The sequence below is a fragment of the Gymnoscopelus braueri genome, assembly GCF_963280865.1.
Source record: "Gymnoscopelus braueri genome assembly, chromosome: 7".
NCBI classification, from domain to species: domain Eukaryota; kingdom Metazoa; phylum Chordata; class Actinopteri; order Myctophiformes; family Myctophidae; genus Gymnoscopelus; species Gymnoscopelus braueri.
In genome coordinates, this window is record NC_137608.1 from 48,862,081 (window position 1) to 48,877,565 (window position 15,485).

The 15,485-nt window shown below is 39.5% G+C and overlaps 1 protein-coding gene across 3 annotated transcripts in view; it reads left to right on the forward strand.

The window, feature by feature from the left end:
* The window catches only part of LOC308087951 (H-2 class II histocompatibility antigen, E-S beta chain-like), a 61,403-nt gene that overhangs the window by 41,980 nt on the left and 3,938 nt on the right, over window positions 1-15,485 (forward strand). For 2 of the 3 annotated variants that reach the window (XM_080432212.1, XM_080432213.1), the window contains exons 2-6: window positions 1,987-2,070; window positions 3,433-3,687; window positions 6,981-7,253; window positions 13,122-13,341; window positions 13,530-13,597. In XM_080432212.1, the coding sequence (XP_080288338.1) occupies window positions 2,004-2,070; window positions 3,433-3,687; window positions 6,981-7,253; window positions 13,122-13,341; window positions 13,530-13,597 (883 nt within the window). In that variant the 5' untranslated portion in view covers window positions 1,987-2,003. Of the gene's footprint in view, window positions 1-725; window positions 803-1,986; window positions 2,071-3,432; window positions 3,688-6,980; window positions 7,254-13,121; window positions 13,342-13,529; window positions 13,598-15,485 lie in introns of those variants that run through there. The other variant, XM_080432211.1, reaches the window with a different exon arrangement.

The window sequence follows — 15,485 nt, forward strand, 5'->3', positions numbered from 1 at the left end:
TGATATGGTCTTCAGAGACCACACCCCCTTGTCACCCTGCATAATAATACATATTATATTAGCAGAGTAGACCAGTGGAGTGCTCCAGCATTTTATTTGGGTATTCTCTTGTGAAGTTCCCAGATATTTTACTTTCTGATTCAAGTTGTCCCCCTTTCTTTCTTTCTTTCTTTCTTTCTTTCTTGCGTTTCTCTTCAACAGAATCAGAATCTTTATTGTCATATCACAGGTTAAAGGTGTAAAGAAGTGGGTGAAATTATTTTTAGTGCAGCTCCATCATTTAAGTTATTTTCAGAAAGAGAAAGAAAAGAAGACGGGGGAGGGGCAAGGAGAGAATAAAAGATGAATTAAACAAAGATATTTACGTACAGTATGTACATGAGGTTAGACATAAGGTGCATATAAGGTACAGTATGTACATGAGGAGACATAAGGTGCATCAGCAGCAGCTATTTACTGTTCATGATATGTGAAATAATCCAGACTGTCCTCTTTCCAGAAACAGATGATGTAACATCATATCTTTAATCTGATTGGCTGATTCTTCTGAACTAAAGAACGAGTCCTCCTTCATTCTCTTTCAGACTCCAGAACTTCTCTTTCAGTAAACATCTGTTTATTCTGATCTGTTTATTCTGATCTGTTTATTCTAATCTGTTTATTCTGATCCGTTTATCTCATCTGTTTATTCTCATCTGTTTATTCTCGTCTGTTTATTCCCATCTATTAAATTCAGGTCAGTTTCGATCAGCCACCCTCCTCATCCTCTCCTCTGTACTTCATGTCAAAGCAATCCCAGGAAGTAAGTACATTATATTTATGTTATTATATAATATATACATTTATATCTACTGTTATTATATAAAACCAAATAAGAACGATGCAAAATACAAACCAATGACACACGCACGCACACACGCACACACACACACACACACACACACACACACACACACACACACACACACACACACACACACACACACACACACACACACACACACACACACACACACACACACACACACACACACACACACACACACATTGATCACATGACCAGTGTGTTTTTAAAGACATTTGATGGTTTCAGCAGTGAGATGTAATGAGGCTTGGATTGATGTTTAATTAACCTGAACAGCATTTTACTGACGCTGAACACACACACACACACACAAACACACATACACATACACACACACACACACACGCACGCACGCACACACGCACGCACGCACGCACGCACGCACGCACGCACGCACGCACGCACGCACGCACGCACGCACGCACGCACGCACGCACAGACAAGCGATTTTAGCCTCTGTCAGTAGGGGGGGGCAAGATTTTGACGGGGTGGGGAGACAAAAGCTATGGAACTCTGACTGGTATTATTTTCCACTATGGAATTGGAAATAATGTTGTGTTCCTCTTCAACATAATCAGAATCATCTTTATTGTCACATCACAGGTTAAAGGTGTAAAGAAGTGGGTGAAATTATTTTTTTGCAGCTCCATTTTAGTTATTTTCAAAAAGAGAAAGAAAAGAATACGGGGGGGGGCGGCAAGGAGAGAATAAAAGATGAATTAAACAAAGATATGTGCATACTGTATGTTTAAGAGGTTAGACACAAGGTAAAGTATGTAATGAGGTTAGACATAAGATGCATAAGGTACAGCATGTACATGAGGAGACATAAGGTGCATAAGCAGCAGCTATATACTGTTCATGATACGTGCAATAATCCAGACTGTCGTCTTCTTGGAAACAGATGATGTAACATCATATCTTTAATCTGATTGGCTGATTCTTCTAAACTACAGAACAGATCCTCCATCATTCTCTTTCAGACTCCAGAACTTCTCTTTCAGTAAACATCTGTTTATTCTGATCTGTTATTCTGATCTGTTTATTCTCATCTGTTTATTCTCATCTGTTCATTCACATCTGTTTATTCTCATCTGTTTATTCTCATCTATTAAATTCAGTTCTGTTTTGATCAGTGATGATGAAGATTACAGCCACCCTCCTCATCCTCTCCTCTGTACTTCATGTCAAAGCGATCCCAGGAAGTAAGTACATTATATTTATGTTATTATATAATATATACATTTATATATACTGTTATTATATAAAATTAAATATGAACAATGCACAATACAAACAAATGACACACACACACACACACACACACACACACACACACACACACACACACACACACACACACACACACACACACACACACACACACACACACACACACACACACACACACACACACACACTCACATACCCACACACACAGACACACAGACACACACACACACACACACACACACACACACACACACACACACACACACACACACACACACACACACACACACACACACAGACCCACACAGACACACACACACACACACACACACACACACACACAGACCCACACACACACACACACACACACACACACACACACACACACACACACACACACACACACACACACACACAAACACACACACACACACACACACACACACACACACACACACACACACACACACACACACACACACACACACACACACACACACACACTCCTCTTACTACCTGTATATACAGTATTGGATCTTGAATGTTGGTCCAAATACATAAAAAACAGACGTTAGGAACTGTTGTTGTGACATCATGAAATAAATAATTCTGTATGAATTACTTTCATAATAAAATGCAAACAAATTGAATCTGTTTCAGTGTGAATAAAACGTTTGACAGGAAGTTACTTTTAATATCCAACATCTCACTTCATATAAGAACCAAACGTGCAGTGGTGTATAGTAACTAATTTACTAAAGTACTGTCCTCAAGTACAATTTTGAGGTACTTATACCTTATCTTTACTGGAGTATTTCCAATTTCCAGTACTTTTACTACTACTCCACTACATCTCACAGGCAAATATTGTACTTTTACTCCACTACAATTATTTGAAAACTTTAATTACTAGTTACTTTGCAGATATAAATTATAACATTATTAAAAACACATTAACCACTTTAGCCTAATTTTATACCTAGGCTATTTGAAAATAGCCGATCTACAAGCTCAAAACGTGTCCATCGCGACGTGTTGTGAGCTTGTAGATCTGATATTTTCAAACATTTTAGTACTTTTACTTTTGGTACTTTAAATACTTTTTTATAGCATTATTTTTGTACTTTTACTAAAGTAAAATTTTAATTCCGGACTTCTACTTGTAACAGAGTAGCCTACTGCTAAATTGCAGTATTGATACTTTTACTTAAGTAAAATATTTGAGTACTTTTTCCACCACTGCAAACATGAATGTTTAACATGATGATTATGTGTTATTGTCACTGTGAAGAAGTTTGTTGTTGAATTTAATTTCATATTTGTTTTATTTTCAGTGTTCCATGAGAGCATTAAAGTCCTTGGCTGTTCAGACACAGTTAAAGACTCATATAAAGAGTGGATGTGGGCACTGGATGGTGAAGTGGTGGTGTACGCAGACTTCAACAAAGGGAAGGCGGTGTTTCCTCAGCCTCCGTTTGTAGATCCAATCACCTTCACAGGAGCTTATGGAACAGCTTTGAATGAGCAGGCGATGTGCAAAGCCAACCTGGACATCATTCTCACTGCCTTGAAGAAACCACCAGTGAAAGGTACATGAATACTATGAACACAATAGTTATTAACTAAAACGGTTGAATATATTTAACATTAACGAAAATGTTTAAACATGTATATTAAGCATTTATGGTGAAATATTTTCTAAATAATATGTATTTCTAGTAAACATGAATATGTGCTCAAGGTGCTTTATTTTTATTTATGTTTTACAAATCTATGCATTAGTATCTGCTCTGTACAGCCTGAGCTGTAGGTGAGGTGTAGATAGTACAACTATGTAGATGCAGTGGTGTGTTCTACCGTGTTACACTATATACGTATATACTGTGCAGATTTTTTTTTTTTTAAGAATATACCATCCAAAAACCGTCTGAGGAAGCGTATCCAGTGTTGATTTGGTGAATCTATCTCTGGTGGGACACTATTTTAAAGACGTCACGCGCACGTGGCTTAACACCTACACTACAGGTCACACAATGGACAATTGATATACATCTAGGCTCATTCCTATGTTAATTCACCTGGTGTGACACCCGGCAGTTGGCAGCCTTTGTTGAGGTGTGAACTTAAGGGTTGTTTTAATCGATGCATGTGCGTGTGCGTGCTCCTGCTCAAAAGACTGGTGGGACGGCGTGTTACCGCGGCCCATGACCAATGACCACTGAGAGTATCTGATACACTTTAATTTATTTATTTGGATTTTCAATTAACACATCGGGTGCCAAACACGGTCTGAACCGTGTTTGCGCAGAGTAGCGGTCCGGTGCCGAACACGGTCCAGACCGTGAAATATGTCTTTTTGTTTTTTTCGTTTTTCTCCACACGGGCGGGGCTAGAGCAGCTCTGGGAGTACCCATTGTGATCTTGAGAAGGATAGGCCAGATAGATCACCGGAAAAACAAAAACATGGCTGCCATCCACTTCCTGTCTATTTCCTTCTTTAAAACACCTATATCTCCGAATCTGTTTCCGGTGGGGAAAACCGGTCATGCGCGATGCGCGATCCCCCCCCATTGTAACTCGCGAGTGAAATGTTATCGTTCCAGGCTGTAGCCAGGGTCATCGCGCAACATGAATGGATGGTTTTTTTTACATGGATTTGCTCCTCGTGGAGTCTAGAGCTTTAAACAGCAAAGCGCAGACAATGGGGAGAATGCTGGCACCCAACGTAAGTTGTTATGAAAAAATGCTGGCACCCAATGTGTTAAAAGACATATGAATCATGTCAAAATCCAAGATAACACGATTATACAACAGTTACCATCAAAAAGTTCCTTTGATTCATGAATTAAATTACAGAGGTGAGGTGTACTCAAGTACTGTAGCATACTTAAGTACAATTTTGAGGCATTTGTCCTTTACTCAAGTATTTCCAATTTCCAATACTTTTACTTCTACTCCACTACATCTCAGAGGCCAATATTGTACTTTTACTCCACTACAATTATTTGAAAACTTTAGTTACTAGTTACTTTGTAGATTTTGATTATCATTACAAAACATACAGTAGCCACTTCAGCCCTATAGGCCATTTGAAAGTAGCCGATCTACAAGCTCACAATGCGTCACTAATCACGATTTGATGCATTGTGAGCTTGTAGACCTGCTATTTTCAAAAGATTTGTATACATTTCAAAACTTGAAATGGGACATTTTGTATAATGAGTATTTTTACTTTTGGTACTTTAAGTACATTTTCATGCAAATACTTTTGTACTTTTATTCAAGTACATTTTGAATTCCGGACTTTTAATTGTAACAGAGTATTTCTCTATGTTGCAATTTTTGATTTGATTTGAGTACTTTTTCCACCACTGAAGGATGGTAGAGTGTGTCGTTAATGTTATTTTACGGTTGTTTCATTTATTGATTAATACAAAAAAAGCTCATAGGGTGCCGCGCTATGAGCTTTTAGATCTGCTGTCGGCTGGGGGTGGGCCTGGCTTATCACCTTGGGGGGTTGGTTTGAAGCTGTGGGTGTGGCCTATCACTTTGGGGGGCGGGGGGGGGGGTTAAAATAATAATCCTATTTCAACTGGGTGGGACCCCCCAAAATTAATCCAAAATTTGAACTGGAGACCCCCCAAAATAATCCTATTTGAACTGGGGACCCCCCAAAATGTTCATATTTAAACTGGGGACCCCCCAAAATAATCCTATTTAACTGGGGACCTCCCAAAATAATCATATTTTTGTGTGCTTGTAGAACGGTTATTTTCACAAAGTAAGCCTCTCTCTTATTCATTTGACAATTTGGCCAATTTGCTATTAAAAAGGTCTTAAAAGTCATTACATTGTCACTTTATAAATGTGCAGATACCCTGTATCCACTTATACTGTATGTTGGTTTGTTTACTGTTGAGTGAGAAAACAATGTTACCTATTAAGCTAATCATCTGGGGACCCCCAAAAAAGTTATCTGGGGACCCCCCAGAAGTCAATGCACTCATTCAATTATTTGAATTGAATGATGATTTATTTGATACATTTGGGGGTTATATAAAATATTGCAATTTAAATTCAAAAGCAACAGTTTAGTGTTTTCATTTAGGTTTACAATGCAGGCTTTAATTACAGTATAAACAATGACCTTTATTTGTTTAATATAACTCAGCTGATTGTTTTAATGATTGACCTGGTATCCTATAGTTTCTTTGAGGCTCTACATTGTTCTCTCTACTCTCTACTTGTGTGACTATTTACCTTGTTTGCTGACTGAGTCAGTGGTGGGAAAAATACTCAAATGTTTTACTTTAAGTAAAAGTATCAATGAAGTATGAAGTACTCGGTTACAAGTAAAAGTCCGGAATTCAAAATTTACTTGAGTGAATCAATACTTTTAAAGTACAAAAGTATTGGCATCAAGATTTACTTAAAGTACAAAAAATAAAAGTACTAAAATGTTTGAAAATTGCAGATCTACAAGCTCGTACGGGCTTGTAGATCTGCTATTTTCAAATAGCAGATCAGGTACAAAGAAAGGTACAAAGAAAGGGGTTATCCTGGAAATACATGATGGGGTCTGACAGACAGACAGACAGACAGACAGACAGACAGACAGACAAACAGACAGAGTCCTTGTTTACTCAGCCACGCTAGACAACTGGACACATAGAGAAACAAAACTTAACTGGTAGCTCAATCTCATTGTATTTAAGATATTCAATATACATTCAAAACATTTTAATGCCAGATTTCACATCCTGAACCTCTTTGAGACTTTATGTAGTGACATGTTTGGCCGATAGGGGGCAGTTAGCTGTTGATATTATACAGATGATAATAAAACTGAACATTAATGAAATTTTTTATTGTCTATTTCCAGATGGATATGTGTTCTATTGGGCTTCCCGCTGTGTGTTTAACTCCAGTGAGCTGAAGGACATACAGTACATACAGTCATATAATTTCGATGGTGATGAGTTCCTCAGGTGGGACAGTAGAGTAGATCAGTATGTTGGATACACTGAGCTTGGTGTGAAGAACGCAGAGCGCTGGAATAAAGATCCTAGAGTACTGGCTGGGATGAGAGCACAACGAGAGGCAATCTGCAAACACAACACTGAGCTCGACTACTCCTCTGTTCTGAACAAGAGAGGTGAGCTGATCTCAGAGCAGCACTCAACACTCATCACCTCATAAACTATAACATGAAATCACATGATTCTATTCAGAGATGATTAATGGTGTTAATATTGATCTGATAATGATTATAAAACATTACTTAATCTGCTGACAAACATTTCAGATCCTCTTAAACACTTAAAGGAGTAGTTCACCCCAAAAATGACTTATTTTCTATCAATTAAACCCCATGAAGCCTTGAATTCATGGAGATTTTTTCGTTTTTGTCTCATTCCTGAGACAATAATTTGATTACCGGTGGAAAGATGCTAATGTATCCGGTAGGAGACTCAAAGGAGACTCTTTGAGTCTCCTACCGGAGAGACCGCCAGTCATCACGCAGTGGAAATAGCAGATCTACAAGCTCACAACATGTGGTGTCACCATCGTACACAGAGTATAAATGAAACATATAGATCTATTTCTGAGTGTTTTCACCCTCATATAATGACCTGCCTAAAACAGAGACACCAGGATTAATGTTTTTAAATGAACTTTAAAAAGAACCATGCAGGCTAAAACACACCTCTATACACTTCATTTCACCACCTGATTTTATATTTTAATTATTGTCTTTAATAGTTTGTGTTGTATGTTTTTAATCACTTTAGTAATATTTAGCAGGATTATGTGTATTTATATATTGTTTTGTTTGTTTCTACTCTAGTTCGTTCAAACTATTTTCATTACATGATATTGCTTGGTTTATTGTTGTTTATGTAAAGCACTGTGTAACTATGAATTATTTAATGTTTAAATTAAATTATATAAATGAATTCTACTTTATAGAAAACTGTAGACTATTGTAGAATCTACAGTACTCTATGAAATGTTATTATCTGGTGCCATCTGGTGGCCAAACATTGACACTTACAATTGCAATGTAGGCATTTATCAGAAGCTCTTAATCCAGAGTGATTTACAGTAAGTAAGGAAAACACAAGGTAATACATCAAATGCATAGAAATAGTAATCTAGGATCATAGGTAAACCAAGAACCTATATCATCAGTCTAAACACTATAATATCAAACAAAAAATATATATGTACATTGAAACTATCCAAACTATAGGATGCCAGGTCTACAATGAACCTGGCATCTGTCTACATAACATGATATCTAAATTACATTTTAACCTTTGCATAAGCCTGCAAGGTCATCAAGGCTAGGTCTAGTGCTACAGTCTTCAGTTTATGGAGGTAGATTGGGAGTGAGTCTGCAGCTCTAACTGCAATGGAGAGTTTGTTCCACCGTTTGGGAGCCAGAAGGGAGAAGAGTTTCAGACGTGTGGAGCGTTGACCAGGGTGTTTTAGAGAAGAAAGAAGAGTCTAGGATGTGTGGAGCGTTGTCCAGAGTGTTTTAGAGAAGGGAGAAGAGTCTAGGACGTGTGGAGCGTTGACCAGGGTGTTTTAGAGAAGGGAGAAGAGTCTAGGACGTGTGGAGCGTTGACCAGGGTGTTTTAGAGAAGGGAGAAGAGTCTAGGACGTGTGGAGCCTTGACCAGGGTGTTTTAGAGAAGGGAGTAGAGTCTTGAAGATATGGGGTGTCATACCTCTGTGAGGGCAGCAACTGGGAGCCAGAGGAGAGAGAGGAAAACGGGTGAGAGCCGGGAAATGTGAACATTTTGTCTGTTTGAAGACCATGTGTGTTGCAGCTTTCTGGATCATTTGGATCGCATTTGGATGATATACAATTGTTAATTAAATGACATGTTCCTATGACTGGTATATAATAATAAATATAACTAGACGCGTCGCAATTCAGGGCAATTGCAAAGTGTGGTTGCGCCGACGCGATTCGCGGGTCGGTGCCGCCGGGACCCGAGTAATACGCTGGGAGGAATACCGTCGGAGGCTGCGGCAATTACATTGTCACGTCACTCCTGAGATCACTTGCTTTTCAGTTTGAGAGGATTGATCCCCCAAAAATCATGTTTTTGCATAAAACGGTTACGTTTTGGGCATTTGTGGCGCCCTCTATGGGTCAAAGTGGAAATTATTTTGGGGATTCGTTGAGTAAACCACCCTCGACATGTGATTCAAATTTGGGATTGACCGGACGTTTCGTTCGTGATTTGTAGCATTTTTGGTAAAACGGGCCCCTCCCACTAACTTTGGAAGCCATTTACGGACGAACGGTAAGGACTATCAAAATGCCGTTTGGATATGTTTATCGCATGGGCCCAGAGATCATGTGTACCGATTTTTGTTAAATTTGGACAAAATATATGGGAGGAGGAGCTAAAAGTGTGTTTTGAAGAAAATTCAAAATGGCGGAAAATCTATCCTGACGCAAATGGGCGTGGCCTATATGGGGAGATGCGTCATGACCCAAGGAATCTAGGGAAAAAGACATTTAGATTTTACGACCTACGGTTCAAGAGTTATAGGCCAAAACGTAAAGGGGGCTGTTATAGCGCCACCATGTGGCCGATTAGTGTAATTATTATATCAATAATTTCGGACTAAATTAGAAACCTCCCCTCCAAATCTGGTAACTCTAGCTCTTACGGTTTCTGAGAAAAAAATACTTGAATTTGAGTTTTTGCACTTTTCCATTAAAGTGGATGGGGAAATTTAATGCACTAATAAATCAATATCAATAAAACTATGCAACCAATCTCTTAGCCTTATACAAGCACACGATTCCCGGTGAGGCCGGTCATTTTGACATATGGCACTAAATTGGGAAAAATAAACTGTGGGAGGAGAGACGATCTAAACTATTGTTTATCTCCAGTATGAATAATAACTAGACGGGTCGCAATTCTGGGAAATTGCAAAGTGTGGTTGCGCCGACGCCGGTCGCAGGTCGCCGCCGCCGGGACTTGAGGAATATGCTTGGAGGAATACCATCGGAGGCCGCGTGACGTGCCATTCGAATTTGGTGCTGATTGGATCCTGTGTTCGTGATACATGGCGTTTTGATTTGAAGAAATAGGCCCCTCCCACTAAAATAAATAAGCCCCTCCCACAAATGTAGCGGGCCAATGACATCGTCATGTCACTCCTGAGATCACCTGCTTTTCAATTTGAGGGGAGTGAGCCCCCCAAAAATCATGTTTTTGTATCAAACGGTTACGTTTTGCACAGTTGTGGCGCCCCCTATGGATCAAAGTGGAAATGCTTTATGGGATTTGTTGAGTAAACCACCCTCGACATGTGATTCAAATTTGGGATCGATTGGACGTTTCGTTCGTGATTTTTGGCATTTTTGGTAAAACGGGCTCCTCCCGCTAACTTTGGAAGCCAATTACGGACGAACGGTAAGGACTATCAAAATGCCGTTTGGACAGGTTTATCGCATGGGTCCATAGATGACCTGTACCGATTTGTGTGAAATTTGGACAAAATATGTGGGAGGAGGAGCTAAAAGTGTGTTTTGAAGAAAATTCAAAATGGCGGAAAATCTATCCAGACGGAAATGGGCGTGGCGTACATGGGGAGTTGCGTCATGACCCAAGGAATCTAGGGAAAAATAAATTTTGATTTTACGACCTACGGTTCAAGAGTTATAGGCCAAAAGGTAAAGTGGGCTGTTATAGCGCCACCATGTGGCCGACTGGTGTGATTTTTTTTGTAATAATTTTGCAATAATCTATTAACCTCCCCTCCAAGTCATGTAACTGTAGCCCTTATGGTTACCGAGAAAAAAATACTTGAATGGGAGTTTTTGCAATTCCCATTAAAGTGGATGGGGAAATTTAATGCACTAATAAATCAATATCAAAAAATCTATCCAAACGGAAATGGGCGTGGCGTACATGGGGAGTTGCGTCATGACCCAAGGAATCTAGGGAAAAATAAATTTTGATTTTACAACCTACGGTTCAAGAGTTATAGGCCAAAAGGTAAAGTGGGCTGTTATAGCGCCACCATGTGGCCGACTGGTGTGATTATTTTTGTAATAATTTTGCAATAATCTATTAACCTCCCCTCCAAGTCATGTAACTGTAGCCCTTATGGTTACCGAGAAAAAAATACTTGAATGGGAGTTTTTGCAATTCCCATTAAAGTGGATGGGGAAATTTAATGCACTAATAAATCAATATCAAAAAATCTATCCAGACGCAAATGGGCGTGGTCTATATGGGGAGATGCGTCGTGACCCAAGGAATCCAGGTGAAAAGAAATTTTGATTTTACGACCTACGGTTCAAGAGTTATAGGCCAAAACGTAAAGGGGGCTGTTATAGCGCCACCATGTGGCCGATTGGTGTAATTATTTTTTCAATAATTTTGGACTAAATTATGAACCTCCCCTCCAAATCTGGTAACTCTAGCTCTTACGATTTCTGAGAAAAAAATACTTGAATTTGAGTTTTTTCACTTTTACATTAAAGCGGATGGGGAAATTTAATGCACTAATAAATCAATATCAATTAAACTATTTAACCAATCTCTTAGCAAAATACAAGCGCACGATTCCAGGTCAAGACGGTCATTTTGAGATATGGCACAACATTGGGGGATAAAAACTGTGGGAGGAGATGCGGTCTAAAGTATTGTTTATCTAGAAAGAAGAATAAAGTTCATCAAGTACTATAGTCTGGTTGCCCTGTTAGGGCAACCACACTAACTAGACGCGTCGCAATTCAGGGCAATTGCAAAGTGTGGTTGCGCCGACGCCGGTCGCAGGTTTCCGCCGCCCGGACTTGAGGAATATGCTTGGAGGAATACCGTCGGAGGCCGCGTGACGTGCCATTCGAATTTGGTGCTGATTGGATCCTGTGTTCGTGATACATGGCGTTTTGATTTGAAGAAATAGGCCCCTCCCACTAAAATAAATAAGCCCCTCCCACAAATGTAGCGGGCCAATGACATCGTCATGTCACTCCTGAGATCACCTGCTTTTCAATTTGAGAGGAGTGATCCCCCCAAAAATCATGTTTTTGCATCAAACGGTTACGTTTTGCACAGTTGTGGTGCCCCCTATGGGTCAAAGTGGAAATGCTTTTGGGGATTTGTTGAGTAAACCACCCTCGACATGTGATTCAAATTTGGGATCGATTGGACGTTTCGTTCGTGATTTTTGGCATTTTTGGTAAAACAGGCTCCTCCCACTAACTTTGGAAGCCAATTACGGACGAACGGTAAGGACTATCAAAATGCCGTTTGGATAGGTTTATCGCATGAGTGCATAGATCACGTGTACCGATTTTTGTGAGATTTGGAAAAAAAAATTAGGAAAAGGTGCAAAAAGTGTGTTTTGAAGAAAATTCAAAATGGCGGAAAATCTATCCTGACGCAAATGGGCGTGGCCTATGTGGGGAGATGCGTAGTGACCCAAGGAATCCAGGGAAAAAGACATTTTGATTTTACGACCTAGGGTTCAAGAGTTATAGGCCAAAACGTAAATGGCGCTGTTATAGCGCCACCATGTGGCCGATTAGTGTAATTATTTTTTCAATAATTTCGGACTAAATCATGAACCTCCTCTCCAAATCTGGTAACTCTAGCTCATACGGTTTGTGAGAAAAAAATACTTGAATAGGAGTCTTTTCATTTTTCCATTAAAGTGGATGGGGAAATTTAATGCACTAATAAATCAATATCAATAAAACTATGTAACCAATCCCTTAGCAAAATACACGCACACGATTCCCGGTGAGGCCGGTCATTTTGACATATGGCACAAAATTGGGGAAAAAAAACTGTGGGAGGAGTAGCGGGACAAAATAAGTTTATCCGGAATAAAGTGGAATAAAGTGGGAAGAGTACTATAGTCTGGTTGCCCTGTTAGGGCAACCACACTAATAATAAAGCCGGAGGATTACTATAGTCTGGTTGCCCTGTTAGGGCAACCACACTAATAATAATAATAATCATCATCATCTTTTTTAGGAGTGGAGCCCAAAGTGAGACTGAAGTCAGAGACTCCCCCTCGTCGTGGTGAACACACTCACATGTTGAGGTGCAGCAGCTACGACTTCTATCCTAAAGTGATCCTGGTGACCTGGTGGATAGGTCAAGAACCTTTGACCTCTGGTCTCTCCTCTACTGATGAGCTGTCTGATGGAGACTGGTACTACCAGTACCACTCCTACCTGGAGTACACACCCAGGTACACACCTAACAGACACCTATACATAGAAATACACAACTAATAGACACCTCTACTGGTACTACCAGTGCGTGCGTGTGTGTGTGTGTGTGTGTGTGTGTGTGTGTGTGTGTGTGTGTGTGTGTGTGTGTGTGTGTGTGTGTGTGTGTGTGTGTGTGTGTGTGTGTGTGTGTGTGTTTGTATTACAGATCAGGAGAGAAGATCACATGCATGGTGGAACATCCCAGCCTGACCGCGCCTATCAAGATGGACTGGGGTCAGTTACTGTAATCTAGTGTAATCTACTGTCAAAATAGCAGATATAAAAGCTCATAGCGCGGCACCGAGTGCACTATGAGCACTATGAGCACTATGAGCTTGTAGATGTGCTATTTTTGAAAAATCGTGAACATTTGTGCAAATCTTTGAATACATTTATTTTTAAAGCAAACATTTGTAACTGTCAAATGTCTCTCAACATATTTCTTAATTTTTCTGAAAAAATCAGTGGTGCTAAAACATTTTCTTGTCAAGGACCCCCAAATTGATATGTTTTTGGCCGCTGATCCCCATCAAAATATGTCGTTCCAGAAGAAAATGTTTGAGTTAAAAATGTTGTTTAAAAAAATACATTTATACATTATATTCAAACATTTGCACATATGTTCAAGATTTTTCAAAAATAGCAGATCTACAAGCTCATAGCGCGGCACTCGGTGTCACGCTATGAGCTTATTGATTTGATAAAAGCTGATGAAAGACCTGATTTATTTGATAAAAACAGTTAAAAGACCAGATTGATTTGATAAAAACAGATAAAAGACCAGATTGATTTGATGAAAGCAGATTAAAGACCAGATTGATTTGATAAAAACAGATCGAAGAGTCATCATGGTTTTATCAATGTGAAAACAAGACAGTTTTCTAAGACAGAACAAGCGCTGATGTTCTTTTTTACAAACTGCCTCACAGTTCTGAGTCTATGACTCTGTCCCAAGATACTTTCTGCACATTCCACAGCCTGGTTTATAATCATCATAGTAAAAGGTTGATTCATGTCTTCTAAAATCTATCATCATATCCTTTGTTTTGGATGTATTTAGCTCTAAGAAGGACATGTCACATCAGGTGACAAACTCCTCAAGGACTGGACCAATAGGGTTGGTCTCATTATTACTGAACAGACTCACAATGACTGTGTCGTCTGTTTATTGAGGGTTCGAGGCCTATCAGGCCCGAAACCGCTTTGAAACTGTTGGCTTTCTTCCTCCGCCGTTTTTGCAGTTCTGGCCTAACCGTGTGGTAACTTTTTACGAAACTCGGCAATATGGTAGAGGGCTATGCCAAACGGCTAAGAAACGAAACTCACAACCATTGGCGCTATTTCACTCAATTGACTTTGAACAGGTACAACTCATGCCCTGTTTGACCTACAGCCATGAAACATCAATACATGCGTCTCCTCATGCCTTACAACTTTCTTACTCTGACTTTTGTCCTCTGACCTTTAGATTTCCCACCATTTTGAATTATATGAAAAACAGTCAAAATCTATCTCCTCCTGGGATCTTTGAGCAATCCGCACGAAACGTTTTACACATGAACTTTGGACTTTGCAGTTTTATGAAAATTATTCGTCTGCCCCTAACACATACATGCAGACTCACATTTGTTTGAAACTTTGCAGTAATCTAGAGGGTCATTCCAAATATCACTGAAACCAATCTTACTCCAATTGGCCAAAGGGGGGCGCTATATCAATTTTTTGAAAATGCAAACTTTAGACAGGTAAAAGTCATGCCTCGTTTGGCCGACAGCCATGAAACTTGTTTAGACATGTGCCTTGACTCATGAGGAACACATCTATCACTTTGACCAGTAAGCTCCGCCCTTAGATTTTCCACCATATTGAGCAGTTTGAAAAACATTTAAACCCAGGATATATGAGCAATTTGCGTGAAACTGTGTCATCTGTCTGAACTCCTTTTTCACCGGTTCAGGTCTGTTGGTCCAATGGCTGATTGGTAAACCCTATGCCTTGCAACCACAGGGTCGCTGGTTTGAGTCTCACCTCATGCAAACTTCAGCTCAATTGCATTGCACATAACATGACTGTATCAATAAATAAATGTGCAATTGTTAAATATAACATGAAATGCTTATTT